The sequence below is a fragment of the Hyperoodon ampullatus genome (genome assembly GCF_949752795.1).
Source record: "Hyperoodon ampullatus genome assembly, chromosome: 3".
Classification (NCBI taxonomy): Eukaryota; Metazoa; Chordata; class Mammalia; order Artiodactyla; family Ziphiidae; genus Hyperoodon; species Hyperoodon ampullatus.
In genome coordinates, this window is record NC_136916.1 from 82604145 (window position 1) to 82631366 (window position 27222).

At 40.7% G+C, this 27222-nt stretch overlaps 1 protein-coding gene across 1 annotated transcript in view; it reads left to right on the forward strand.

Moving 5' to 3' along the window:
• The window catches only part of LOC307049320 (A-kinase anchor protein 13-like), a gene marked incomplete at its 5' end in the record, with an annotated part of 268607 nt that overhangs the window by 36058 nt on the left and 205327 nt on the right, over positions 1-27222 (forward strand). The window contains 2 exons of the mRNA XM_079698797.1: positions 6017-6164; positions 19021-19317. Coding sequence (XP_079554923.1) covers positions 6017-6164; positions 19021-19317 — 445 coding nt within the window. The remainder of the gene's footprint in view (positions 1-6016; positions 6165-19020; positions 19318-27222) is intronic.

Genomic DNA, 27222 nt, shown 5'->3' on the forward strand with positions numbered 1-27222 from the left:
TTGGTAGATTTATTCCCTGAATAATTACTGCTTTTTTTCTCCCTTGTAACTTGTTAGAAGTCTGGGGGGAGACACGTTTAAGACAGTGTACGTATCTTGTTACTCATCAGAATATCCCCCTAAGTTGAGCATTCATTGAAAATTTTTGTTGGAATCAATTTCTACCATTATGATTGCAAAATGATAGTTTTACTACTTCAGCACTTTTCCCACTTTGACTGTCAGGCTTCATCATTGCACCATACATAAGAGTTCTCGCTTTTCCTCTTTCTATCTATTGTTAATATAGATTCATGACTTCCTTTTTTTTATTGTTTATAATTCATTACTGTTCTTAATTGACAGTTTGGTCTAAAATTGGTCCCAGATTTGGCCAGAGGAAGCTACGTCAATCCCCAGCATGGCAGCATGTCCCCATCCTTTTTTTTTTTTTCTGTCAAAACAAGATGTTTTGTCCCCTTATTTTCTGTCGTTTCCCTTATTTTCTGTCAAAACAAGACGTTCCAGTCTCATCTTGTACATACCCTGACGTAGACCTGGAAACAGCCATTTCTTTGAGCAGCCTTGGTTCCTTTTAATGGAGAACGCTATCAGTGACCAAGATCTGAGCATTAGGTATGCTCATTGCTACTGGGTGTCCCTCTGTGGTGTGAGGCTTGAATGAAATTAAAAACTAGCTGCCCTGCGTTTCCAGAGGATAGACTTTGCATTTCAGACAGTGGAAAAGCTATAGCTGACTGTCAATCTTTGGTTGCTTTAGGAAATGATTATGCAAAATGGTATGTCAGTTGCCTGTACTCTTGTATTTAAAGGCGAGAATGAAGCTAATTGCATGGATGCATATAGTATCTGAATTATACAAGGACTCACTTTGGAGTTATTCTTTTGGTACTATAATATTTACCACCTCATGGAAAGATAATACTTTGGAGTAATGCTCAGTATTTACTTAGTATTACTTACTTTCTTTATTTCACTTTCCCCTTATGATTATTGGGTATAAATCTTGTCATTTTGGCAAACTGGGAAATTGATTTGGGAAGACCTGTAAACCTCCTTTAAGATTCTTGAATAAAAGCTAGTTATTGTTATAACTTCATCGTTCTGGGATCCTGCAAGAATATATGTACTAAATATTTATGTCTGCAAGATATAAAAATTAGCTTCAGAAATGTAACTTAATTTTGCACCATTTAACTTTGAATATCTGATCATATAAATTATTTGAAAATTTTTTTCTTGGAAACTTCTTATTTTAAGATAATTTCAAATTTACAGAAAAGTTAGAAATCCCATATACCCTAAACCCAGATTCACCAACTGTTAACATTCTACCTCATTTGCTTAATCATTATCTCTCATTTTTTACCCTGAATCATTTGAGAGTAACTTGTAGACATGCTCCTTTACCCCAAATACTTCATTGTGTATTTCTTAAGAACAAGGATATTCTCTTACATAACCACAGCACAGTTACCAAAACCAGGAAAATTTTAACATTGGTACAGTGTTAAATGTGTAAACCTCATTCAAATCTGGACACTTGTCCCGTTAATGTCCTTAATAGCAATTTGTTTTTATTCTTCAGGATCCAGCCCAGGATCATGTATCGCATTTAGTTGGAAAGTCTTTTCAGTCTCCTTAATCTGGAATAGTACTTCAGTCTTTCTTTGTTTTTCATTAGGGACATTCTGGAAGAGTACAGGCCAGTTTTTTTGTGTGTGTTTGTTTTTAATTTTTATAGAAGGCCTCTCAATTTGGGTTTGTCTGATGTTTTCTTCTGACTAGGTTGAGCTTATGCATTTTTATTAGGAACACTAAGTGATGCTGTGTCCTCAGTGGGTGGGATCAGAAGACATGTGATGTTAGTTCGTTTCATTATTTGTGTTGTTAACTTTTTTGATCACTTGATTCATGTGGTATGTGCCAGGTTTCTATCTTTCCCTTTGTAATTTATAAGTGAGCAGATTATTTTTAAAAGTAAGTTTTTTCTTTTTAAAATAATCCATCTTTATTTTTAAAAATTGGAAAACCAAAGCACAAAGTAAATTAAAATTGGCCTCAATTACTACCTAGGAATAACTACTATTAAAGTTTTGGGGTCTCCTTTTTTTTCTTTTCAAATATGTGTTTTGAGCACCTGCTGCTTATTATTCTAGACAAAGGGAATATCTCAGTGAGTAAAACGTGTTCTCATGGGGCTTACATTCTGGTAACTAATAATAGCTATCATTTATTTTTTTTTATTGAGATATAATTAACATATAACATTGTATGAGTTTGAGGTATACAACATAATGATTTGATATATGTGTATATTGCAAAATGATTACCACAGTAAGTTTAGTTAACATCCATCACATATAGTTAACAGATTTTTTCTTGTGATGAGAGCATTTAAGATTTATTCTCTTAGCAACTTTCACATGAACAATACAATATTGTTAACTAGTTAACTGTAGTCATCATGCTGTACAGTACCTTATAACTATCATTTATTGAACATTTATTGTGTGCCAATGCACTGCTGTAGGTGCTTTGCTTTTATCAGTCATTTAATTCTTAAAATAACCTTATGAGGTAAGTGTGATTGTTGCTCTCTTATGGCAGAGAATTTAGTATACCCCAGGTTAAACAGCTGCAAAGTGATGTGCCATACTGTGATTCAGGCAGAGACCATCTTCTTAACTACTGTGGTATGGTAACAAGTTATAAGCCAAGTCTGAAAGTTAGAAAACAAATTAAGGTGGTGATTCTGTTGAACTCTTGGGAACAGAACTATGGCAGCATTGTTGTCTATACCTGAGATGCTTTGTACTTGCCTAGGGTTTTCTCTTACTCCTCCACTCTTACTCCGTGTAAGCAGTGACCTCTCTTGATTGGGCCTCCCTAAGGAAATTCTCTTACTTTCCCCCTTTTCCCTTCTACTGACCTGTTCTCAATGATGTGATGGTTAAAAAGATAAAACCAAACCAAACCCTGATTTGTAGCATTTGCCAATTTCAGTGGTGTAAATATACCCATAATCGGTGACTTCAAGATATCAATGCCACATCACTGAACACAGAATTGGCAAGAGGTGTATTGGGAAAAGATGTGCAAGTAGCACACCATTATAACAGATACAACAGATGTAAACCTCAAGAGCGTAGATAATAGTAAGATGTGGCAAAAAATTAAAATGTGATGTTTTGAGTATTTGTTACATCTCTTTTTAATTTATTTAATTGTAAGCTTATATAATTTACTTTTTTTTTTTTTTTTTCCGGTACGCGGGCCTCTCATTGTTGTGGCCTCTCCCGTTGCGGAGCACAGGCTCCGGACGCGCAGGTTCAGCGGCCATGGCTCACGGGCCCAGCCGCTCCGCCGCATGTGGAATTTTCCTGGACCGGGGCATGAACCCGTGTCCCCTGCATCAGCAGGCAGACTCTCAACCACTGCGCCACCAGGGAAGCCCTCATTTACTTTTTAATAATGGCCGTGTTTAACACCTGGCTTGCAGAAATCCTGAAAATATGATGCGCTCTCACAAACCTGTACAGGCCAGCTCCAGCATGCCACTGCAGTTATCTTGCTGCTGACTGCCCACCTTCAGGAGCCTCATGACTGACACTGTCTTGCTATCTAAGAGATCAGTGCTATCCCTTCTTCTAACATTCCTCCCACAAAACTCCCTATCTCATTCCTCTAATCTCCACCTAACATCTTCCCTGTTTCCAAGGCCTTGTTTGCCCCACACTGGAAGTCACTCTCTCCCATCCCTCAGATGCTCTTCTCTTCCCGATTTCATTTTTTTCCCCAAATCAAGTTACTGTCCCCAGTTAAAGGAAGGCCCCAGACACAACTAATATCTTGGGGCATGGAGAGTCTCTCAGCAAGATGGTAGGTCTAATGTAGAGAGAGAATCCTTGATCTAGAAAAGGAAGATCTATTCTTAGATTTCCAGGTTAGAAATCTAAGTGGATATAATATATATATTTTTACTTATTAATAAGTACATAAAGGTGATTTCAGTACTATTAATACAGTCCCCAAGATAGGGACTTATATACAAGTCCAAAAGTATAATTCTAAATAGTGTCTGAAGTCAGTGATAATTCTGTTGTACCAACTGTGCTCTTCCTGTGTTAGGATGCTTTGGAGCTTTCCAGTTCAGCAGCCCTAGTAAGTTACAGCTTATTTGTAGTTCATTCTGATTTCTTACAACAGATTGGAACCCCTGCCGTGTACAGGGCACTACACAGAGTACTGGGGAAAAATAAGAAAGAGACACTCAGGGCTATAGGAAATACTTTGAATTTGGTCTTCAGAATCAACCTGCTGGAGCATTTCTGTTACTAGACTTGATCCCAAGTTTGACTTCATGATTTTTGGTTTTCATTATTTAGTGAAACACTACCTGCTGCTCCTTTCTGCTGCTGGCCATTAAGTTGTGGCCACAGGGGGCCATGGTTCTCTAATAGGCTTTATTACTGCTAAAGTGGAAAGGAAAAAAATGTTTTAAGTAATGGGAATTCTCTCCCCTATTTTTTTTTTTTATTATTATTATTTTTTTAAGATGTTGGGGGTAGGAGTTTATTAATTAATTAATTTATTTTTGCTGTGTTGGGTCTTCGTTTCTGTGCGAGGGCTTTCTCTAGTTGCGGCAAGCGGGGGCCACTCTTCATCGCGGCGCGCGGGCCTCTCACTGTCGCGGCCCCTCCTGTCGCAGAGCACAGGCTCCAGACACGCAGGCTCAGTAGTTGTGGCTCACGGGCCCAGCTGCTCCACGGCATGTGGGATCTTCCCAGACCAGGGCCCGAACCCATGTCCCCTGCATTGGCAGGCAGACTCCCAACCACTGTGCCACCAGGGAAGCCCTCTCCCCTATTTAATGTTAAAATGGCCTGACTTTCTCTAAATTGGATTTTCCATGCATCATTAAGGTTTACACAGTACTAAACCTCAGTGCTTTAAAATCTTTTGTTTATGGTTACCACATGAATTATATAATGTTTATGATTGGGAGAATGGTAATTAGGAATGTATTTCATAGAATAAATTTAATTTAGCCAGTGACCTCAATTAAAAAATGTATAAAAATTGCTAGAAGAATATTTGCAAATAAAGGACGAAGATGTCTTAACTTCTAAATAGTTGCAGAGTCACGGGCAGAGTTACTGGCACAAGATTTATGTCTGATTCTGTGGGCTTAAGGGAGGGGTGGATAAAGAAGAGTAGCGATTCCAGATGGTCAGGAAACACAAATTGTTGGAAAAGCGCCCCTCCCATCCTCATAGATTAAGAATATTATCCTAGGCTGAGTGGTGAATGTGCTTCAAGAATCCTCACATATTAGCTGTAAGAAGAAAAGGTATTATCTCCATTTATATAGTCAAGGAACCTGAGACTTAGAGGATTTAAGTAAAGTCTTTGTAGATGGAATTTAAACCCAGATTTGTCTGGAGCCCAAGCTCTTTGCACTCTACCACTTCCAGGCCAGCTCTGTTAGAGGCTCTCCATGTTTGATGGAGAATGGGTGGACTTGGCAGTGATTCTGTGGGATGTAGAGTTTAGAGAGTTATTGCTGCAAATGGAACACAGAGGTTAAGGGGCATTCTGAGTATAAGGATGTAACTGTTTAATATACTTCCTCCATCCTCTCTGCCTTATTTTTAGATTTTCCTGGAATTTTTACAGAGCTTTTTTAGGGAGCTATTTTACATTCTTTAAAATTTTTTTTTCCCAAGTGAATGTACCATTATCTTGTTGGTTTACTTATTTGTCTAACCATCTCCAATAAAATGTAAGCTTAAAGAGGACAGAGATCTTACTTTCAGATTGTTTTGTATTCTCAATGCCTAGAATACTTCCTGGCACATAGGGGCTCAATCAGTGTTTATATTTGTATAAACTCACTAGAATGGGCAGTTTAGATGATAACATTTGATTTCCCCTTAAATTTGATGTTTTCTAAAGATAAGCTCTCAAGAGGAAACTTACTAATGCAAACTTGCTCTCTCTTCCCTTTTCCTAGGGCGATTGTGTTGTTACTGTACTGCTCGCTGAAGAGGACAAAGTTGAGGATGATGTAGTGTTTTACATGGTATTTTCGGGTTCCACCCTCCATCACTGTACAAGTACTCGGAAGGTCAGTTCTGATACGCTGGAGACCATTGCTCCTGGTAAGTATTTGAGTGGAATCTTTACTAGCCTTTATTTATTCTGTGTTCTGGTATAGAGTAATCAGGGTGATAGAACTATTGTTAGATCTTTGTTTTAAATACACTTTAAAGTATTTTATTTCTTGCTTGTTGCACAAAAATCCGAGCCTAACTAGAAATAATTGAAATAAAATGGTGTCATAAATTGAAAGACAGTAATTAAAGATCAGCAAAAATATTTATTGGAATGTGGAAGAAAACTAAAACACATTTGAAAGTTAAAAGTTCATGTGGTTACTATGGTGTGACAGCATATTTTATTCTGAATATCATTGTGGCAAAAGCAAAGGTAAAATACAATTAGTAACACATTCCTCAGTGTCCATGAGGGAAAGACTAAAAATCTTCCGTAAAAGCCAAAGCTTCCCCAAATTAACAGATTATAGTTCATGGTGAAATGAATACTTAATCATTATTGCATTTATCCATTTAACAGAATTAAAAGGAAAATGTTTACTTCTAAAAATTCTTTATAAAGTCATTAAGTCATTGCTATTTCCACCAGAAGCGGCTGATAAGTTTGACTGTCTTTTGACCGACCCCAGGTATCTGAAGGTGTATTGATTCATGTTTGGAAATAAGCTTCTTCTTTCTTTAATTGACCTTGCTTCAAAGTTAATAATTGGTTAATTTTCATCAGAATACAACAGAGGGCACATTTAGGGGGAACCCCTAAAAATGTTGACAGTTGACAGTTGAACCATTTGCCTTTAGAGAATAAAATGGATTTAGTTCTTATTGAAACATTTCCTGTAACCAGTGATTTTATGTAACTCTGATTCCGCTTTGTTGAAATAGATGGTATAAAAAAATATTATTTTATCAAGCACTTTCAGTATCTGGTCTTGCTGGTGTTAGATCAGATTGTCAGTTTTTGGTTGCTGCTGTGCTATTTTCCATACATTATCTTCATGTCTGATGCCTACCAGATCCTGGAAGTTAAACCACATTCAAGAACTGAGATTATGACAGTTGAAAGCTGTATTTATCCTCCTACTCGACAAAAGTGATTTTGAAAATACAGGATTTAAAGATTCTTGGCAATTTCTGTGTATATTCCCCCCAAACTTTTAGGGATAGGAAATTTAGCTAGGAGTTCAGGATAGATACTGATTTTTTCCCTAAAGAGTATTAAGTATCCTTCTTTGTAACTTAAAGCTCTAGTCTTGTTTCCTGTGAAGTATATCACGTCAGAGAGACTGATCTGGAACTTGACGTCTGCTCCAGCAGGTGCCATCCAGTGTCACCACTGCTAAACATTTCTTATGTGTAGGTGATTGTGAGAAACAGACCCTCAGCTAGGTAGAATCAGTCAGTCCCTGACTGGGCTCTTATTAGGAAGGGAATGGAGGTAATTTTTATAGACTTATTCTTTTCCTGATTTAGAAATGTTTTAGCAGTTTAAGTTTGTGTGTGTGTGTGTATGTGTATATGTTTGTGTGTGCGTATATATATAGAGAGAGCGAGAAAGCGTGCAAGTAGACATAAGGAGAATGTTCGAGGAAGGCCGGCTATTACAAGGACATAGCCCTGTGCCCTCACTGCCGTCCTCAGTCACAGGTACCAACAGAGTCCAGCCTCCTGATGGAGAGGGATGTGCCTGGTGGCTCGTATACCTTCAGTGACGAGGTACTTAAATAAGTGTGGACTGCAAGCAGTTACTCTCCTCGGGTTCACAGACCCACGGTATTATATGACAGCCAAGAGCTCTAGGTTTGTACCACATCCTTGTATACTGTCCCCAGCCTACTGTTTTGGAACTTTAGTTCCCATTTCTTCTCTTGCCTTTGGTCTAACACTTCTTCAGTCTGTTTCAGGCCCCCCTCTTTTCCAGCCCCACCCGTCTCTGGGTGTCCTTTGGTACTGACTGACTCTGAGTGCCCTAGACCTGTTGACTCCAGCCAACCAGAATGGGCATTGTATTCTGCTCTTTCCCCCTAATTTGATCTGAATCCTTAGTAATCCTTCCTGACCCATTTCCTTGGGGCCTGGAATCACAGTACCTGGTTTCTCCTAATTTTTCACTAATCAGCTCTCCTCCCCTCAAATTATGATCTTAGCTATTTACCATATTCTTTTCTTTCTTCCAATTTTTTATTTTGTAATTTTTCAAACCTAAGTACATATTGAAAGAATAGGACCACAAATTTGCATGTACTTTTCACCTAGATTTGCCAATTTATCACTTTACCATTTTTGCTTTATCACTATTTATACATATCACACTGTCTATTGCTATGACTATTCCCTCTCCCCTTTACTCCAGCAGGTGTTTTCTTTTTTTTGACCTACTACTTCCCAAACTGTCTTTTTTTTTTATTAGTTTCTGCTTTATAACAAAGTGAATCAGTCATATATATACATCTGTTCCCACATCCTTTCCCTCTTGCGTCTCCCTCCCTCCTACCCTCCCTATCCCACCCCTCCAGGCGGTCACAAAGCACCGAGCTGACCTCCCTGTGCTATGCGGCTGCTTCCCACTATCTATCTACCTTACGTTTTATTTACCATATTCTTACAACTTGTCCCCTTGCCCCCAATTGGCCTGAATGTTCTGCTACCCACCTGAATTCAGTCAGCCTGCTGCCTGAGGCCCCTCATCACAACAGAGGTGACAAAGGATTAGAGTCCCTGAAAGGCCCTCTTGTACAGTAGGCTGAACAAAGAGTAAGGCAGCATGTGAGACTTCGATATGTGCACGGGTCCCAGTGAGCCTCCCTCCTTGGTGAAGTAGAACCTCTGTTAACTGTTGAAACAAAGGAGATTCCTGAGTGCATCTTGCTGCTCTGGTCGTCACACGTGTCATTTTTCTGTTCACTTGTCTTCTTCAGCTGCTGTCCAGATTGGCCCAGTAATTGTTGTGGAGGGATAGGGAGACTTTCGGGGGTTAAGTTAGTTTTGAATTGCTTGTTTATATCATGGAGTTAATAGTTTCGTCTAGAATTAAACTGCCTTAAATCTGCTTTGGGAGATTTCTTTGACTTGTTCTGTACTTTCCTTGAGGTCTTTACTCAGATATCACCTTCTCAGTAAGGCCTTTACTGTCCACCTTATAAAAATATACAACTGCCTCCTCTCCACGCTCCCTGTTCCCCTTCCCTGCTTTACTTTTCTCCACTGCACTTATCAACTTCAGACACATTATATATATTATTTATTTTCTACTTGCCTCTACTGCAGTGTCACCTTCCTGAGGGCAAGGATTTGTGTCTGTTATGTTCACCGGTATATGCTAAGAAGGCTTTTTCTGTGAATTCCTACCACTTGATGGGACTGAGTTTCTACCGTGTTGAAACTCATCCTGGTTCTCAGAAGCACCCTTCTAGAAAGGTTGTGCATACGTGTGTGCATGTGTACACACACACACATCCTTTCTTTTGAAAACTGCAAGAGGAGACTGGCTTCTTGAGTTGAATTCTTGGCTTGGGTCAGGGGTCTTTGTTCTCTTTCCAGAGCTACCTCTGATGATTTCTGTGCATCAGTTAGCCATATTGATAGCCTCATATTTCCTGTCTGTGGAGGGCAGTGTCAGATTAGTCAAGATTCTTCGTGGAAAGTCTGTATTGCTTTGTGCATCCCAGTTACTGGGTAAACGTGCATGGTCTGTTTGCAGCAGCTGCGGGAGGGATGTACCTGCGCCCTTTCTGCTCCTGTGTGGGGCTAGCTCCTCAGGTCCTAGCCATTTTGCTGACAATGGGAAGAAAAAGAGCTTTGTGTCTTGATCTTGCTTTTAATGTCATGTTTCATCCAGATTGCTGGCTCTGATTTTTCTTTGAGTTCTCTGCGTGTTTCACTGTCAGTGTTTTGTACTATTTTAGTTTTCACTAAAACCAGATGATTGATTGACCTTCACAGACAGCTACTCCTTGATGTTAGTCTGTAACCTTTTATGATTTGGGGGGTAGGGAGATGAGACATTTCTTGATAGCCTCCTGGAAAAAAACCTCTTTGACTTCAGATACTGAGATTACAGTCCATTTTTTTTCCTTTTTTCATATTTTCTCACTCTTTTGCTTGTTTTCTGATGAGAAGCTTACAATGAATTGTGTATGTATGTTTAGTTATAAAGAACTTGTAAAGTCTTTTTAAAGTGATCTTCTCTTGCCTTAACACTACAGAAAGGCTGTAGACGTGATACAATCCTCCTTCTTTAAAAATGAAATTATGTTAAGAGTAGTAGCATCTTAGGGGACAGTTAGTTGGAGCCTTTGGAGGCTTTATCTGCCTTTAAATTGTTTGAATGTTTTAAAAGTGCACATGTTATTTTTAACATATTGAATATAGTAATTTATAATAAAAATATATTGAAGACTTAGGAAATAATGTCCTCTCTTTTGAAAATAAACTATCTTTGTGCTAATGAACACTAAACAAAGACAAACAAGCATTATAATAAAATACCACATTCAAAATACCTATGAATTGGCTGGTTTAAGAATATAATTTGCTGTGAAATACATCCTGAGATGAAAATATATCTCTACAGACAAAAGGTGTTACGTTTGCAATAAATGAAAATAAAATATCTCCATTCTTTCTCTTCATATAAAACAAATCCAACCCCAAATCCCATTTTAACAAAACAGTGGTTTTCTTTGAGGGATGAAGCCAAGATGTTTTCTTTAAAAGACTATAGGACTGGTAAGTAATATAAAGAAATCTGAGTATCCTTGGAAGGTAATTCTTGGGGGATATGACGTACTGTCATGGATTCATTTTTATTACCTAAATGTGAATTTAGACCAAGCAGACAGTAATTGCAGAATGGAAAATGAGACAGGATGTTTAGTGGATGCTCATACTACTTTTGTGAAAGGCTTTGGTGCAGAATCTATCATAAAATGAAATCTTTTTTTTTTTCAGCATGTCTGTTACTTACTTTTAGACTTCACAGCAAGGGTTCTTGTTTGACAGGAAAACTGCAAACATTCACTGACGCAGAATTTGACTCCGTTCTTTCATATCTTTCTATTCTTTCTCACTTAATCAAAGGGAAGGTACTATATAAAGTAGATTTGTAATTAAAGAGAAAGAAAAAAGTACATTTACCATGATCATAAGTCTTTTGTGGCTTAATTAAAAACCAGTGCTTGGGCTTCTCTGGTGGCGCAAGTGGTTGAGAGTACGCCTGCCGATGCAGGGGACACGGGTTCGTGCCCTGGTCCGGGAAGATCCCACATGCCGCGGAGCGGCTGGGCCCATGAGCCATGGCCACTGAGCCTGCGCGTCAGGAGCCTGTGCTCCACAACGGGAGAGGCCACAACAGTGAGAGGCCTGCGTACCGCAAAAAAAAAAAAAGAAAAAAAAAAAACAGTGCTTACAGCCCAGGTCTCAACAAGTAGTCCTGCAGTCGTGTGTCTCTCAGTTCTTGTGAACCAAGACTCTGTTTCTAGCAGCGGATGTCCAGAGGTTGTCAAATTGAATAACACATTTGAAAAGAAGTTCTAGGCTTTTAACTGGCACAATCAGAGAATCCTGGTGCCCTCTCTCTCTGCCAAAGTAGTCAGTTATCCTAAAATACTATCCTAAAATACTCCTACTACAAGGCTGTCTCTAGACAGACATGATTTTATATTTTAAAAGGCTTAAATTACTGTCCCAGTGCTAGTCAGTATATATAGTGGCTATCCTGGAAAAACAAACTGAGGACTAGTTGAAGGGAAGTGTATCTGCTGTCTACTGTCCTGTTGTAATTAATGCCTGTGTGGATACTTGGAACTATGAACACAGCACTAGAATGGAGCACACACATTACACTGGGGCCTGTATCCCCCCAAGGGGGTGAGAATTGGTTCTTAGGGGGGTTAAAAAAACTTAACTCTTTATATATAGAGCACAGATACACATATACAAATATATGGTATGTCTGTGGTATTAAAGTTTCATAGGATGGGTGTGGCAAATAGAGAGAAATGTTTAAAAAGTCTCCTTGGGGGATGACAATGAATAAAAGGTTGAAAAGCACTGCCTTAGAGTAATAAGCTGGATTATAGCACGTCAAATTTTTAGTGTTAATTAGCCCCTTTCTCCCCACAGATGTATCAATACATGATTCCTGTGCCTGCCTTCTTTTCCCCCCTCTGCGTAAATACTCCTATACATACAGAGATCTTTGATACCTATCCCAAATTTGCACATCTACCATTAGACCACCGAAAACTAGCAGTAGGTACATACTTCTGCACATAATCCTATTCCTGTTAGAGTGTGGGTCTGAAGACTGAAAATTTCCTTCAACCCTGTATAGCCACTTCAAAGGGAAGAAAAAGACACCAAATTTTAAAATACTTTTGATGCCAAAATGAAGTAGTAAAAGATATGATTTTTATATTTTCTACCTTTGACTACAAATGCAGCCTTCTGGTAGGAAATGACTGAGTGGGCCTGGGCTTGGTTGGCCCAGCAAGCACTTTCAGGGTTCCTTTTTGGATAGCTGGTGAAACAAAGTCCCAATTGTTTCATTCTCAAAAGAGAAGGCCTAAATGGGATGTGTGCCACTTTTAGCCTAATAGGAAATGAAGTAATTCTTGCGTCATGCTTCAGCAGTTTTGTTTATCTGTAGCACTGTTTCGTTTCCATGGGTATGGGTGCTTCATATAGTGATAAGGAGCCTGCGGAAAAGCTCTCCAACCTCAGGAGCACACACCTCCTGATGTGTGAGCTTAAAAAAGGTTTGGATTAGATGCTTTTAAGAGGACCATCAGCAGTTAAATTTTTGTTTCCCAACTAGATGCTCCTGGTTGTGTGTTGTTTATTTGACATTCTTCCTCCTACCCTTTGTTTTTTCAGTTCTACAGTGGCAGGGGCAGCATTTGCTGTGTTGGGCTTATGCAGAAGCTCTTGATAGAGTAATAGGCATCTCTTTTCCTTGAGTCACCTGAATAGGAGGATTTTAATAGCTAATACTGATAATAAGTACCAGGTTTAGATGCCTGTTTATGCCAGGTGTCTGCTTTGTGTACAGCCATCTCTGATTTTTTTTTTTTTTAAATAACCTGGAAGGTTGGTGATGTTCCCATTTTTGTGTGCAAGCAAATAGACTTCAAGTGACTTTTTCAGGTTGACCCAGCCTGTTTGCAGTGGAGGTGAGACTTAAACCTGATATCTTCTGACTCTACAGCTAGTTGTCAGCATACTTCAGTACCTCTTACAATTCACTCAGTAAGGGTTCCATCTCTCCCACCCCAAAATTTACTTCATACTTCTGTTGTAATCGACTCGGACCTGATTGTAGCATATATTCAGAAGTCAATTTTAAAAAATGGAATTGAGGTTTAGGCCGTGTTCCTTAACAGTTCATCTCTCTTCTTCCCCTGTCTCAATTCTCTGGGGGTATTTCCCTTAGAAGAAGCTCAGTAAAATTTTCAGAACTTCCCCTTTTAAAAGGACTTGTGATTTTTATTTTCTTTTTTTGTTACCAGGAAATTGAGTGGAAGGAAAAACACCATGGAACCAGCTGAAAACCTTGTTACTCTTCTTTATGCTGCAGCTTCTGTCTTCATGTAAAAAGAAGTTAATTGTGGTTATTATGTCGAATTGGATATAGTTTCCCATCCCCATGTTTTTGCCCTGAAGATGTAGACATCGTTAATACCTTGTATTTTGTGTGTAAAAAGCAGTCATAAGACTAATGGCCCCTGAAAACAGTTGTGTCTTTAGAGCTAATTTATGGTAGTAAGAGATTTTATGTGTACAGATGCAGTGACTTCAGTTTTATTAATGGGTCCAAATTACATAACCTTTGTTTTTGAAAAACGTTGATTTTTTTTTTCTAGGTGCTTTATCTGAAAGGTCATAGGGATTAAAAACTAATCTTATGAACCATTTGAGCCTAATAGAAAACGTGAATGTGAGACAGTAGCCCTGCCAGCCTTGCGAGGTGGTTTTCCAGACGGTAGGGGAGGCACTTTGCTCGAGCTCAGTAGTAATTCTTCCAATTTACTGAAAGTTTAATAAAGACTGAGCCAGGAAACCCTCAGTTCTTCACTCCTTTTTTAACCCTCAGTTTTTCTTTGGAAAAAGAAGCCTATAATCATACCAAACAAATTCCAGATTTATGGCACATTTTACTTAGGATGATTCATAGTTTCTCCTTCAGATTGTGAGTTCATGTCTAAAGGGAAAATATTGAGCTAACAATTGGATGGCTTCTCCTAGATATCTATTTCATGGCCTTTGCTGACATTCTACCTTCTCTAATACATGGTTTTGTTTTAGTTCTACATAAATAGAGCAGATGATAGTTTGCCCATCCACCCATCCACCTTCTAAGAGATTCTGTTAAAGCAGCAGAAAGAATTATGCGTGCTTATGCTGCTAAGCACATATGCACACACAGCGTGCGTACATGTGCACAGACATACATACCCCTAAACCACCTTCTATTTCTCCCTCTTTGTTTTCCCCACCCCGTCCTAGCCAAGTAAAGTCATTTTAGCAATTTCAGATAGATTTCTGTGCAGATGTATTACGTCTGCACTTTCCAGTTTTGAGTTAAGGTGGTATTGCTTCACCATGGCTTTTGGCTCTGTGTGTGTGTGTGCGCGCGCGCGCATGCGCGCGTGCACGCGCACGCCTGTGCACGAGAGTGTGAGATGAAGTTAAAGATCTGGATTATGGCCTGGACCCTGTGTATATACAGGAGGTGATTTTACAGAGCAGTGATGATGTTGACTTTTAGCGACGGTGTGACTCGCTTTCTGGCTCAAGCTCTCAGGTGTCTCAGACACCTCTGCACAGGCTTGGGGAAGGAGACGAGTAAGAAAGAATAACTGGATGGGTGGGGCAGTGGATGTCATTATTGTAGGTTAGTTTAATATCTCTTCTAAGACAGAGTGTGTTTAAGTTTTGAAGGTAGAATTCAGTTTGGATCCCACATTATTCACATTCTCATCATTGAATTGTGAAACCTGTAAGTTTAGTTTTTATTGACATTTATTCGTATCTACCTCAAAGGACTGTCAGGAATTTAAAAATGAGCTTAATCCTGAATAAATGGGAAATGCTATAATTACTGGTGAGATTCATGAATGAGAACCACAACATTCTTAAAAGTACAGTCATCTGTCAGTATCTGCAAGGGGATTGGTTCCAAGACCCCCATGGATACCCAAATCTGCAGATGCTCAAGTCACTTAGTTGGCGCTCTGTATCCATAGTTCTGCATCCGGAGATTCAGCCAACCATGGATCATAAATATAGTAGTACATATATGTAGTATTGAAGAAAAAAATTCACATATAAGTGGACCCAGGCAGTTCAAACCTATCTCGTTAAAGGGTCAACAGTAATATCCTGACTGAAATATGTATTGCTGTGTCTGTCTGTCTAGTTTGATTGGAAGTGAAATGAGCCTGTATATGTTATTTTGGGTGATAGTATTACAGAATTTGAGAGGAGTCTTCTAAATTATAGCTCTTGACTTATGAGATTAGGTTACTCTCCAGATTTTAAAGTGTTAGAGAAGTTGTCATTTACCTCAGGCCACATAGCTTAGGAAATAACAAAATAGGTTTGAACCCAGGTCTCTCCTCACAGGAAACATCTAGATGTAGCCTAGTTAATATCTTCCTGAAACTGTCTCTTGCAGAAATTATTCTATCCCTTGAACTTAACTCTCGGCTTCCATTTTTATGTTTTTGAAACTGTTTCTTGTTCCTGGAATCTCTTCCTAAGTTTTTGTCTCTCCCCACCTGCCTGGTAAAACCCACGGGTTTGTACAGCTGGGGAAACCATAGAGCCTGCAGAGGCTGCCCTTATTCTGTACGTGAAGAAATTGAGGCCTGGAGAAGCAGAGATGATCTGAGGTCATGCAACATAGGAGTCTTATAGTCAAGATTTGAGCATAGTGTTTTCCTTCCTTTCCTGTTAGTTTTTCCATGGTACCTTTATTTCCCGTTTAAGCCTTCTTGTCTCCATGAATCTTGGGTGTAGGGGCAGACAGGAGAGCAAGGAAACTTGGGTTCAGATTCTAATTCTGCCACTTAGGAGCTTTATAACCTTGGACAAATTACTTAACATTTTTGTGACTTGATTTCCTCATCTGGCAAATGGGGATAATAATAGTACCTACTGCTAGGGTTGTTATGATAATTAAATGAACTGTTATTAGGAAATCACTGAGGATGGTGCCTGGCACAGAGAAATTATTAGAGAAGTGATAGATAGATAGATAGATAGATAGATAGATAGATAGATATTATTAGAGAAGTGATAGATAGAGAGGGAGGGAGGGATAGGATAGGACTATGCATCTGAGTTCTGAGGGTTGCAGTGAAGAACCGCTGTGGTTGGAGAGTTGGGAGCAGGATGCCTATCGAAAAGGTCCTTCTTGACTACCACCTTCCTTTTGCTCACCTGTGAAATGCACTGGTCCTCTCTGGCGAGTCGCATGGTATGTGTTTCTTTAGAACCCACCCAATTTTGCAGTGATCTTCAGCTTGGTTGATTGCCACCTCATAGACTGTAAACCTCTGGAGAGCTCAGATTCACTGTGATTAGCTTCTAGTTACAGTGTGCTAGGCTTGGTGGATGTCCACATGTTACTTTTGGCTGCACCGAACAGCTCACGGGATCTTAGTTCCCCGACCAAGGATTGAACCTGGACCCCAGCAGTGAAAGCACCGAGTCCTAACCACTGGGCCGCCAGGGAATTCCCCAGATTTTAGTCGTTAAATGTTACAGAACAGTTTAGAAGAACTACTTTCTGCCAGAAAAACACCCAAACCTTTATTACCTGAATCAGTTGATTTGATTATCCTGATGTTGTTGTCTTATGTAATTAGGCTGGCTGCCCTTCAAAGAAAGGTTAAGATTCTTTTTTCTAATTTCATTTCACATAGTAGATGTATAAATTCAACATATTTATTGAATTGAAATACAAACATGGGTGTATACACACCGCCATGCACATGTGTGCACGCATGCATGCCAGAGGATGCTTCACTTTCCCACAGACTTCATGGAAGGAATTCCACTGGGAATGCAGTGGGAGCACCTTGGTGGAGTTATGTGTTTGTGTGGAGACTGATCTCGGTGGTTCATGAACCCATTCCTCTTGCTTAGTAGTCACACTGGCCTGTCATTCCAAGTGTTGGGCTCCTCGCAGGTAGGGATGTAGCTGTCACCCCTCCCTCTTTATCTATAAGCAATGTGTTACAAAACTTTCGCATCCTGATATAATAGGCCATGACCTTTGGCATCAGACTTGAATTTGAATGATGGATTCTGCTTCTTCACATGTGTAAACTTGGGCAAATTACTTCTTGAAGTCTCAGTTTTCTCATCTGTAATGTGAGGACAGTACACACCTCATAAATTTGTTGTGTAGAGAAAATGACATGTCAGGTGCCTGGTATGTGGTAGGTTCTTGGTTAGTAAGTATTGATACTTGTTACCATCCTCAAATTACACAGCAGGGAGAAATTTCTTTTGTCACAAAATAAGGCTTAAGGAGGCCCCTGGGGAAAAAGTATATGTGGAAAATCTATTATTACTCTCACTGTTCACGTGGAAAAAAATAATTGTTTTCTCTTTCAAAGACAGCAGAAAGCTTACTCTGTTCTGTGAAGTGTGAAGCCTCGGTTGGCTGTGCCTGTGGTCTGGAGAGCCAGATTCAGGGACCCTTGTCCTCACCCCTCTGCTGGGAAGCGGTCAGTGGGTGCCGGTGGGCTCAGGGGAGCCCAGGCCTCAGGTGCCTGCAGTTGATCAGGCAGCGCACCAGGGGGAGCAACTCAAACAGAAGCATCAACTTCATTTCCTTTTCTTTTTTCTCATCAGAAAGATACTTATGAAAGAAATGATGATGTTAGGAGCATAGTTCCAGCTAGTTGAGATCAGTGCCTGAAAGTTGAGGAAAAACGTGTTTTGATGAATATTCTATATCTTGGAAATACTTAGTTCTGTGAGGCTGAAAACCCAGAGAAAGTCTGATTCTCCAGGAAGGCCTCCCCACGGGAAACACTGCTGTTAAACCTTCCTGATCTTACTTGAGCAGAGCTCTTTGAGGTGGCACGTAGCTTGCTGCCAGTGTCGCAGCTCGTGAGATCTCTGCCCCTCTGGACAGTGGGCACTGCAGTCTCTGGCATGCTTGCTTCTCCTCAACCAGGTTTCTAGCCACAGCTTTGTGTCATCCCTGGGTGACCTAGGTGATTTGATTGAAGTTCTCTTTACGTTACAGGAAAGAACGTGTATCTCAGAGCAAAAGTTACTTTCTAGGCCTTGAATTGCTTCATAATAGTAAAATAAAATCAAGTCGTTTTGTACTTTTCTAAGTGCTTCCTCATTTGCTCAATTGTATCGTGGTGAATGTGAGGCAGGTTCTGGGGTATCTGTACAATTCCTGCCATGTAACCTGTATGAGTGACTTTTTCCCTGTTGGGTTTTCAGATCCAGCGCAGTTCGGGAGGGGTTTGACTTCCCATTGTACGCTAGGCCTTGCAAGGTCCTTCAGCTTTCATTCTTTAATTTGTTCAAATTGAACCGCTGTAGTTCAGTGTATATTGAGATTTTCAGAGACTGTTAGTACCAAACACTATGCTGCCGGCATGGTGGCAGCTGGAATACAAAGTTATTTGCTGCTTGGTAGGGGAACCAATTCATATTTGCAAATAGCAATTGTAAAAATGAGTTGGAAATGGAGTTTTAAGAAGTCTGGAAGATTGCTGTTAGAGCTTGGAGGAAGGAGAGGTTTGTTTTAGGAAGGGGAGCTTATATGTCACGCAGGAAGAGCCGAGAAGCACACCCCGCCCCACCCCAGTGTCCTCCTTTCAGGAGGAGGGCTCTAATCCTGTTTTCCTTGCTGCGTGTGTTTCCTTAGGTCATGACTGCTGTGAGACGGTGAAGGTGCTGCTCTGTGCTTCCAAAGAGGGCCTGCCTGTGTTTGTGGTGGCGGAAGAAGACTTCAGGTTCATCCAGGATGAGGCCTACGATGCAGCCCAGTTCCTGGCAACAAGTGCTGGAAATCAGCAGGCTCTGAACTTCACCCGTTTCCTGGATCGGTCAGGACCCCCGTCCACGGACGTGAATTCCCTTGATGAGAAGGTTTCCCTGGCGTTCAGGCACCTGAAGCTGCCAGCGGAGTGGAATGTGTTGGGAACAGATGCAGCTTCGCATGGTAAGAACTTCAGTGACCCACAGTCTCTGAATTTGGAATTCTTGTGTTTTTGGATGGGACTGCTTTTATATGGCAATTGTCTTCACATCTGCCACGGTGGCTGAATAGACCTTGCAGTTACTGTAGCGGAGTGACCTCAGTGGCCTCTCTCCTGGGTTCTTCAGCTGAGCTGTTAGTCCTGCTCTTGCAGTGAAATGACCCCAGAGAGAGCTTGCTGTTGTCGTCGGCAGCTCTCATTTAAAGTAGAGGGTGGCCAATCAAAAAATGGGCAGAAGACCTAAATAGGCATTTCTCCAAAGAAGACATACAGATGGCCAAGAAGCACATGAAGAGCTGCTCAACATCACTAATTCTTAGAGAAATGCAAATCAAAACTACAATGAGGTATCACCTCACACCAGTTAGAATGGGCTTCATCAGAAAATCTACAAACAAATGCTGGAGAAGGTGTGGAGAAAAGGGAATCCTCTTGCACTGTTGGTGGGAATGTAAATTGATATAGCCACTATGGAGAACAGTATGGAGGTTCCTTAAAGAACTCAAAATAGAGTTACCAAATGACCCAGCAATCCCACTACTGGGCATATACCCAGAGAAAACCATAACTCAAAAAGACACATGCACCCCAATGTTCATTGCAGCACTATTTACAATAGCCAGGTAGGTCATGGAATCAACCTAAATGCCCATTGACAGAAGAATGGATAAAACAGATGTGGCACATATATACAATGGAATATTGCTCAGCCATAAAAAGGAACAAAATTGGGTCATTTGTGGAGACGTGGATGGATCTGGAGACTGTCATACAGAGTGAAGAAAGTCAGAAAGAGAAAAACAAATATCGTATATTAACGCATATATGTGGAACCTAGAAGAATGGTACAGATGAACCAGTTTTCAGGGCAGAAACAGAGACACAGATGTAGAGAACAAACGTATGGGCACCAAGGGGGGAAAGTGGCAGCGGTGGTGGTGGGATGAATTGGGAGATTGGGATTGACATATATACACTAATATGTATAAAATAGGTAACTAATAAGAACCTGCTGTATAAAAAATAAATAAAATAATATTCAAAAAAACCAAAATAAAGTAGAGGTTGGCATGTCACCCTTCCACGGGCCCAGATTTCAGGCTTGATCTCCTGTGTGTAGAAAGAGACCTGACCTTCATGAGGAGGGTAGCAGAGTAACTTGGGCTACTTCTTTCATGTTTAATTATCAAAGCAGGGTTTTCCTTATTGTCTTCTCAAGTTCTCTAGAGAGTCCATGAAGTTGGAGGAAAGGAAAAGACTGGGAAGTAATTGGGGGGCAGCACGAGAGCAGGCTGAGCTCTGGAAAAACCCGCACATTTTTAACCAGAGTATTTTCACTCTTGTTGATTTTATCTACTGGCTCTCCATATGAGAGTTCATTGAAGGAAGGGCTCTACTTTTTAAAAAACACTGATGTAGTAAGTATCTATTTATGTTCCTCTTACTCAGACAGGGGATTTCCTGTGTAATTATTCTTGTGGCAAATGACATCTACTAGATATTGTGAATATATATGTATGTGTATATACACACACACACGTATTTAATGAAGCCACATATACCTGGAGTCCAATAAATAACATCATCTTTCCCTCCTGAGTGCAAATCATGGAAAGATTTAGGAGTTACACAGAGTTTAAAATGTTTGCCTTTTTCCTGACAAAAGCTAGATTGAAAGGCTGACTTCAGACTGCTTGCCGGAAGGGATTCCATATCCTTTCTACTTTATTTCTGAAAGAGCTGGACAATCACAGGACTGCCCTTCAGCGTCCACCAGCTTTGATTATTGTGTTATGTAGGGGAGCACCCAGAAGTCACCCCCCCACCCGCCCGCAGGCAAGCAGATCCTGAGGAGAAGTGCTGAGAGGGGCTGAGCCAGGAGCACGCTCAATTCCTGCTCCCACAGACCTGTCAAGTAACTGTTCTTCCTCCCATGGAAGAATGGTGAGGAGGTGTTTGCTAGTTTGGGCTCTCTTAAACCCACTGAATTTAACCATTAAGGCGGTGATCAGCTGCAAGAATGATGTCCCTCTCTATCAGGGGCTTCCTGTCAAGGTAACGACCGGGGCCCTCCTGCCTGGTAAAATGCAAAAGAAAGCGTGGACTCTAAAATGAAGGGAAAAAACACTTGTCCCTTGTCCTTTTCTTATTAATACAGTGTCTAAGAAACCTCTGCATTGCTGAGATCTAGAGATCAAAATATTTGCCATTATACAGGGCACGGGCACCTTTTCAGAAATCTAATGTTTGGAAACCTAGCTCATGCTGTTTTTGTGTTGTGATCAGAATGATTATTCTGGTTGCCTTTTATAAATCAGTATCAGAAAGGATTTCATTAGTTATTTGTGGGGCTTAAAGTTTATTTTGTGTGGTTTTGCTTTGTCTTGTTTAAAGAGGGTACAGGAATTGGATAGTTGGCTCATGCCTCGTGATTAGAAAGAACTGTTAGAAAAGCACAGGTCTGAGACTTCAGGCATATCCTTCCCTTCTCTGGGTCTTAGCATCTTTGTCTTTAATAGGCAGCTCGCCAGCTTTAATATTTTTATAGTCTTTCCATGTGCTTTTGAAGTGTCTGATGTACAAAATTGTTCAAGCACTGCTAGTGAAGACTAAATCAAATTTAAACACTTAGGGAAATGCCTGAAAACCACAATAACGTGCCATTACACACCTTTAGGAAGACCAAAATTAAAAATAGCAGGCACTGGGCTTCCCTGGTGGCGCAGTGGTTGAGAGTCCACCTGCCGATGCAGGGGACACGGGTTCTTGCCCTGGTCTGGGAAGATCCCACATGCCGCGGAGTGGCTGGGCTCGTGAGCCATGGCCGCTGAGCCTGCGCATCCAGAGCCTGTGCTCCGCAACGGGAGAGGCCACAACAGTGAGAGGCCCGCGTACCGCAAAAAAAAAAAGACAAAAAACCAAGCACTGGCAAGGATGCAGAACAACATCTCATACATTGCTGGTGGGAATGCAAAATAATACAGCCACTCCAGGAAACAGTTTGGCAGTCTCCTATAAAGTTAAATGTACATTTACTGTATGACCCTGCTGGAGCCATACACTTTTGACTCTTTGTCCTAGAGAAATGAAAACTTATATTTACTCAAAAAAATCTTTTCACAAATGTGCCTATAGCAGCATTATTTATAATCATCCCAAACGAGAAACAACCCGGATCTCCCTCACTGGGTGACTATGTATACAAACTGTGGTACATCCATACAATGGAATACTACTCAGCAATAAAAAAGGAGCAAACTGTTGACATGTGCATCAACTTGAATGCATTTTAAATGCATTGCACTAAGTAAAGAAGTCAGTTTCCAAAGTTATTTACTCTATGATTCTATTTATCTGATACTCTAGAAAGGGCAAAATTGTAGGAACAGAAAATAGGTTAGTAGTTGCCAGGGGCTAGAAGTAGGGAAAAGGTCTGACCACAGAGGGGTATCATGGGGGAATTCTTTGGGTGTTGAAATGGTTTTGTGTCTTAGTGGTGGTGGTTTTAAGAATCTATGCGTGTGCTCAAACTCATAGGTCTGTACACCCCCCAAAAGTGAATTTTATTGACATAAACTAAAAACAAAAGAACAAAAGAAATTGAACAAGTTAACTGTATACTTTACAAGGTGAAATGCATGCAAGGGACTAATGTACCTGTCAGCCTTGGGATCAGGAGTCTGATTTCAAGTGCTGGATTCACATTCTGCAGTTGAAATTGTTCAATTAATTGTGGATTAGAATCTGCAAACACTGGGTATTTTAAGGCTGAATAGCATCAGTTAAGAGGTCCTTGCTTGCTGTTGGGGGACAAATGCAAAGGATCACTCTGCTTACAGCAGTGAGTTGCACATCAGATGCTTTTTTTAAAAATTTAATTAATTAATTAATTAATTTATTTTTGGCTGTGTTGGGTCTTAGTTTCTGTGCGAGGGCTTTCTCTCCTCGCGTTGAGCGGGGGGCCACTCTTCAGCGCGGTGCGCGGGCCTCTCACTGTTCCGGCCTTCTCTTGTTGCGGAGCACAGGCTCCAGACGCGCAGGCTCAGTAGCTGTGGTGCACGGGCTTAGTTGCTCCGCGGCATGTGGGATTTTCCCAGACCAGGGTTCGAACCCGTGTCCGCTGCATTGGCAGGCAGATTCCCAACCACTGCGCCACCAGGGAAGCCCCAGATGCTTTTTTAAAGGTGTTTAAAGGAAGAAGGTACGAGGTCAGCTTGTTGCCTGGGATAATCATGTAGCTAAATAGGGCACCTTTTTATATAACAGTACTACTTGCTGTTGAAAACTAGGATGTTTACAGGTGTTCCAGCCTAATACTTGTACAAAGGAGTCATGTAAGATTTACGGTTAATCCTCCCACTCTAGTCGTTTAAGATGTAGTGCTTTTTAACTTGTTTTCAGGTCAGTGACTCCTTTGAAAATAGCTCTGATTTCTCCTCAGGAAAAAATATACATAGGGGCTACCTGCAAAAATTTACATATTGTTTCAGGGATTCAGTCTCCCTGAACCGCAGGCGTGAACATGATGTTAAGAACTCTTGGCTTAGGCTTGATATTGTAAAGTAGAAAGAGCATAGGCTGCAGAGTCAGTTTGTTGATATCTGGGCTTCATTGCAAGAGTTTGTGCAGAATACTTAATCTCTCTGTTTCTCAATTTCTTCATTTGTAAAATGGAGGAAAATATATCTAATAGTGTGTGCTACTTTGCAGGCTCTTCATTTTTAATGTACCATGACCAATGTCCAGTAACCTTTTGGAGACAAAACACTGATGAGCTCTGATGAGGGCAAGTGACATGTTCTATAAAAGGATAAAACAGTATAGCACTTAAAAAAAAAAACCTCTTTGAAGCAGAATGAGACTGGTTTTTTTTTAAGCTTATTTCTACGGGCAGGCCTTACTTTAAACATCAGCAAGAGGGAATTTGTCCATTTTATTCTTCCAAGAGTTCTTTAATCCCTAGTTACATAAAGCACTGTACTTTTAGCCTTAGTTCTGCCTTAAAGGCAAATAATATGGATTCGTCTGGGTGGAGGGTGAATGGTGGGGTTGGAATATCTTCCCTATGAGTTACCAAGTTTCACTTAGTTGTCTTAGCTCTTCAGTGCCTAGTGAAATGGTGAATTAGGATCGTTTTTCCCCTGAAAGACCCTTGTACAGTAGCAATCAATAACTCTCAGGTAACAAAGGGTGGGCCTTTGAGGACTTGCTCTGAAGAAAGCAAAGAGGAGAAAGGTCTTGGGGGAAATCTGCATTCTTATTTAGTCATGGTGTTGTGTAACTAAACAAAAAGAAGATCTAATCACCTCTGGGATGGGAACCCTCCCCACATAGAGAAATTTGGATGGAGAGAAGGATGAGACACGTTTAAGCCAGGCTGCACTAAAAGCAGTCTGTGTGTTCTCAGTTCTTTATATCTGATGTTGGTTAATAGAACCACAACCGTAATCATTTAGTGTTTTAGTTCCCACACCTTTTCCAGATTGATAGCTTTCCAAGAAAATTTTTCCTTAGCTACACCCACTAGTAATTTTGTATGTTTTCAGCTATCGTAGCTGCTAAAAAAGAAAATAATAAAATATATTTTAATAATATATAATATTTTAATAGTCTAAGAGATTGACACCAGGACAAGTGGTTCCTCGTAACTGCAGTACTTTTAACTCCAAAAGGTTTTGTTCCCTCTCAAACCTTGATTCTGTCACAAGGTTACAGGTGTCATTTTTCCAAATGCCCGTTTCTCACATGGGCCTGCTGTTTCCCTTCCCCACGGGGTGTGAGAATTCCTGCATCATGTGGGACTTGAGGTTTATTTAAGAAGTAGTATAGAATAGTAGAAAGAATGGTGATTTTGGAGTCTCATAGATACACAGTCAAAGAGTCCTGTGAGCAAGGTGGATCGATGGGGTAGGAAAAGTACCTGTAGCCTTTGAATACTATTTTGTTCACAGAACTCAGAACGTTTTGCTTAGACAGAAAATCTGACGACTTGAAAAGGTGCAGCCATCTCACCTGCTTCTCGCGGTCTAATGCCTGTGAAGCCCAGCGCCTTCCTCTGCAGAGCTGAGGGAATGCGTGGAGGGGTGCTTCCAGCATACAAGCAGATAGTAAACAGGACTTCAGACGTTTTCTTCTACATTCTCCATGGGAAGCTGGGCCCACAGAGAGATTTTTCCAGTTGAACACGGTTAAACAGGAAAACTAACCAACCAACATATGGCCTATGAAATAACACTGCAGCATAAAGGAAATGGAAAAGTATCATGAATATTCAGATGGAAGACTCTAATTTTCGTTAAGAAACCAAAGAAAAATTTAGAAGAGATTTGCCATTTGTCCTTTAAAAGATTGAAGAAGTCATCAGACCTATTATAAAATAGGAAGGAAGGAAGGAAGGAGAAGGAAGCAACAAGGAGAAAAAAATCTAATGATTTTGTCAGGGTCACCCAGAGTATCAGAACCAGTAGGAAAATATGTATTAAGATTTGTTTCAGGGAATGGCTTGCACAGTGGTGGGGGCTGGCTAAGCAAGTCCACAATTTGTAGGGTAGGAGTGGAAGAGAAAATCACGGGCAAGCTCAAACCCACCAGCATGAGCCAAAGCTGTCATCCTCAGACAGGAAGGGGAAATCCTGAGCTGGATGGCACTCTGCGAGCACAGCCTGACGCTGTCCTCCTCGGGCAGGATTTCTTCTCTCTCCAGGGGAAATCTCAGCCCTGCTTTTAAAGTCTTCCAACTGATTCTGTTAGGCCTACCCAGATTAGCCAGGATAATCTTCCTTATTAAATCAACTGATTAGGCACTTTAATTACTGCAAAAAAGCCATCACAATGAGGGCAAAGATGGAAGGGAGTTGGCTTAAATGATGCAAGGACATCCAGAATCCCAGAGCATAATTGAATTCAAACTGGGGATAAAGGATCCAATTGACATCATATAGGAAATGCAGTTAGTGACCTGAAAAACAAAGTTGAGTAGCTCTCACAATACAGAGGGAAAACACAAAGATCACAAGAGAGAAAAAAACAGAGTAGAGAAAAGAGGTTGATTCTAAATTGTAGGTGCTCTGGATTTTAAACTGAGACAAAAGGAACAAAAGCAATGATGCAAGGTATGTTAGGTAAGAGAAATTATTTTTGGAGGAACACCTGAGAAAGTACTTTTTTTTGTGGTACGCGACCCTCTCACCGCTGTGGCCTCTCCCGTTGCGGAGCACAGGCTCCAGACGCGCAGGCTCAGTGGCCATGGCTCACAGGCCCAGCCGCTCCGCGGCATGTGGGATCCTCCCGGACCGGGGCACGAACCCGCGTCCCCTGCATCGGCAGGCGGACCCCCAACCACTGTGCCACCAGGGAAGCCCCGAGAAGGTACTTTTTAAACTACAACATTAGAATGCTTGCATGATTTGATTTTTACAAAAAGAGACGGGGTGGAGTAATGGAGAGGGTATGGTTTCTAGACCCAAGACAAGAATTTTCAAATCTTGATGATTTTTGCTGTGGGTAAGTTATTAACCTGTCTTCATCTGCAAAATGAGGATAACGAGACCTCACAGGGTTATTGTGTGAATGAAAAAAGTGAATACAAACCGCTTAGCCCAGTGCACGGCACTTAGTCTTCACCAGATATTACTTTTCTTATTATCTGTTGATTGCAGAGAGGGGGTGACCTAAAAGCAGATGTGGCACCTGCTGCTAAGGACGTTAGGATGAGAGTTGGGAGCCTGCAGGTGCTGGAATTGGGGTGCCATCTTGGAGCAGGTGTATGGCCTTGTTATTGGAACTCTACTCTTTTTTTTTTTACCCCCACCAAGAATGTGAGATCTTTTATTTTATTTTATTTATTTTTTTATACAGCAGGTTCTTAT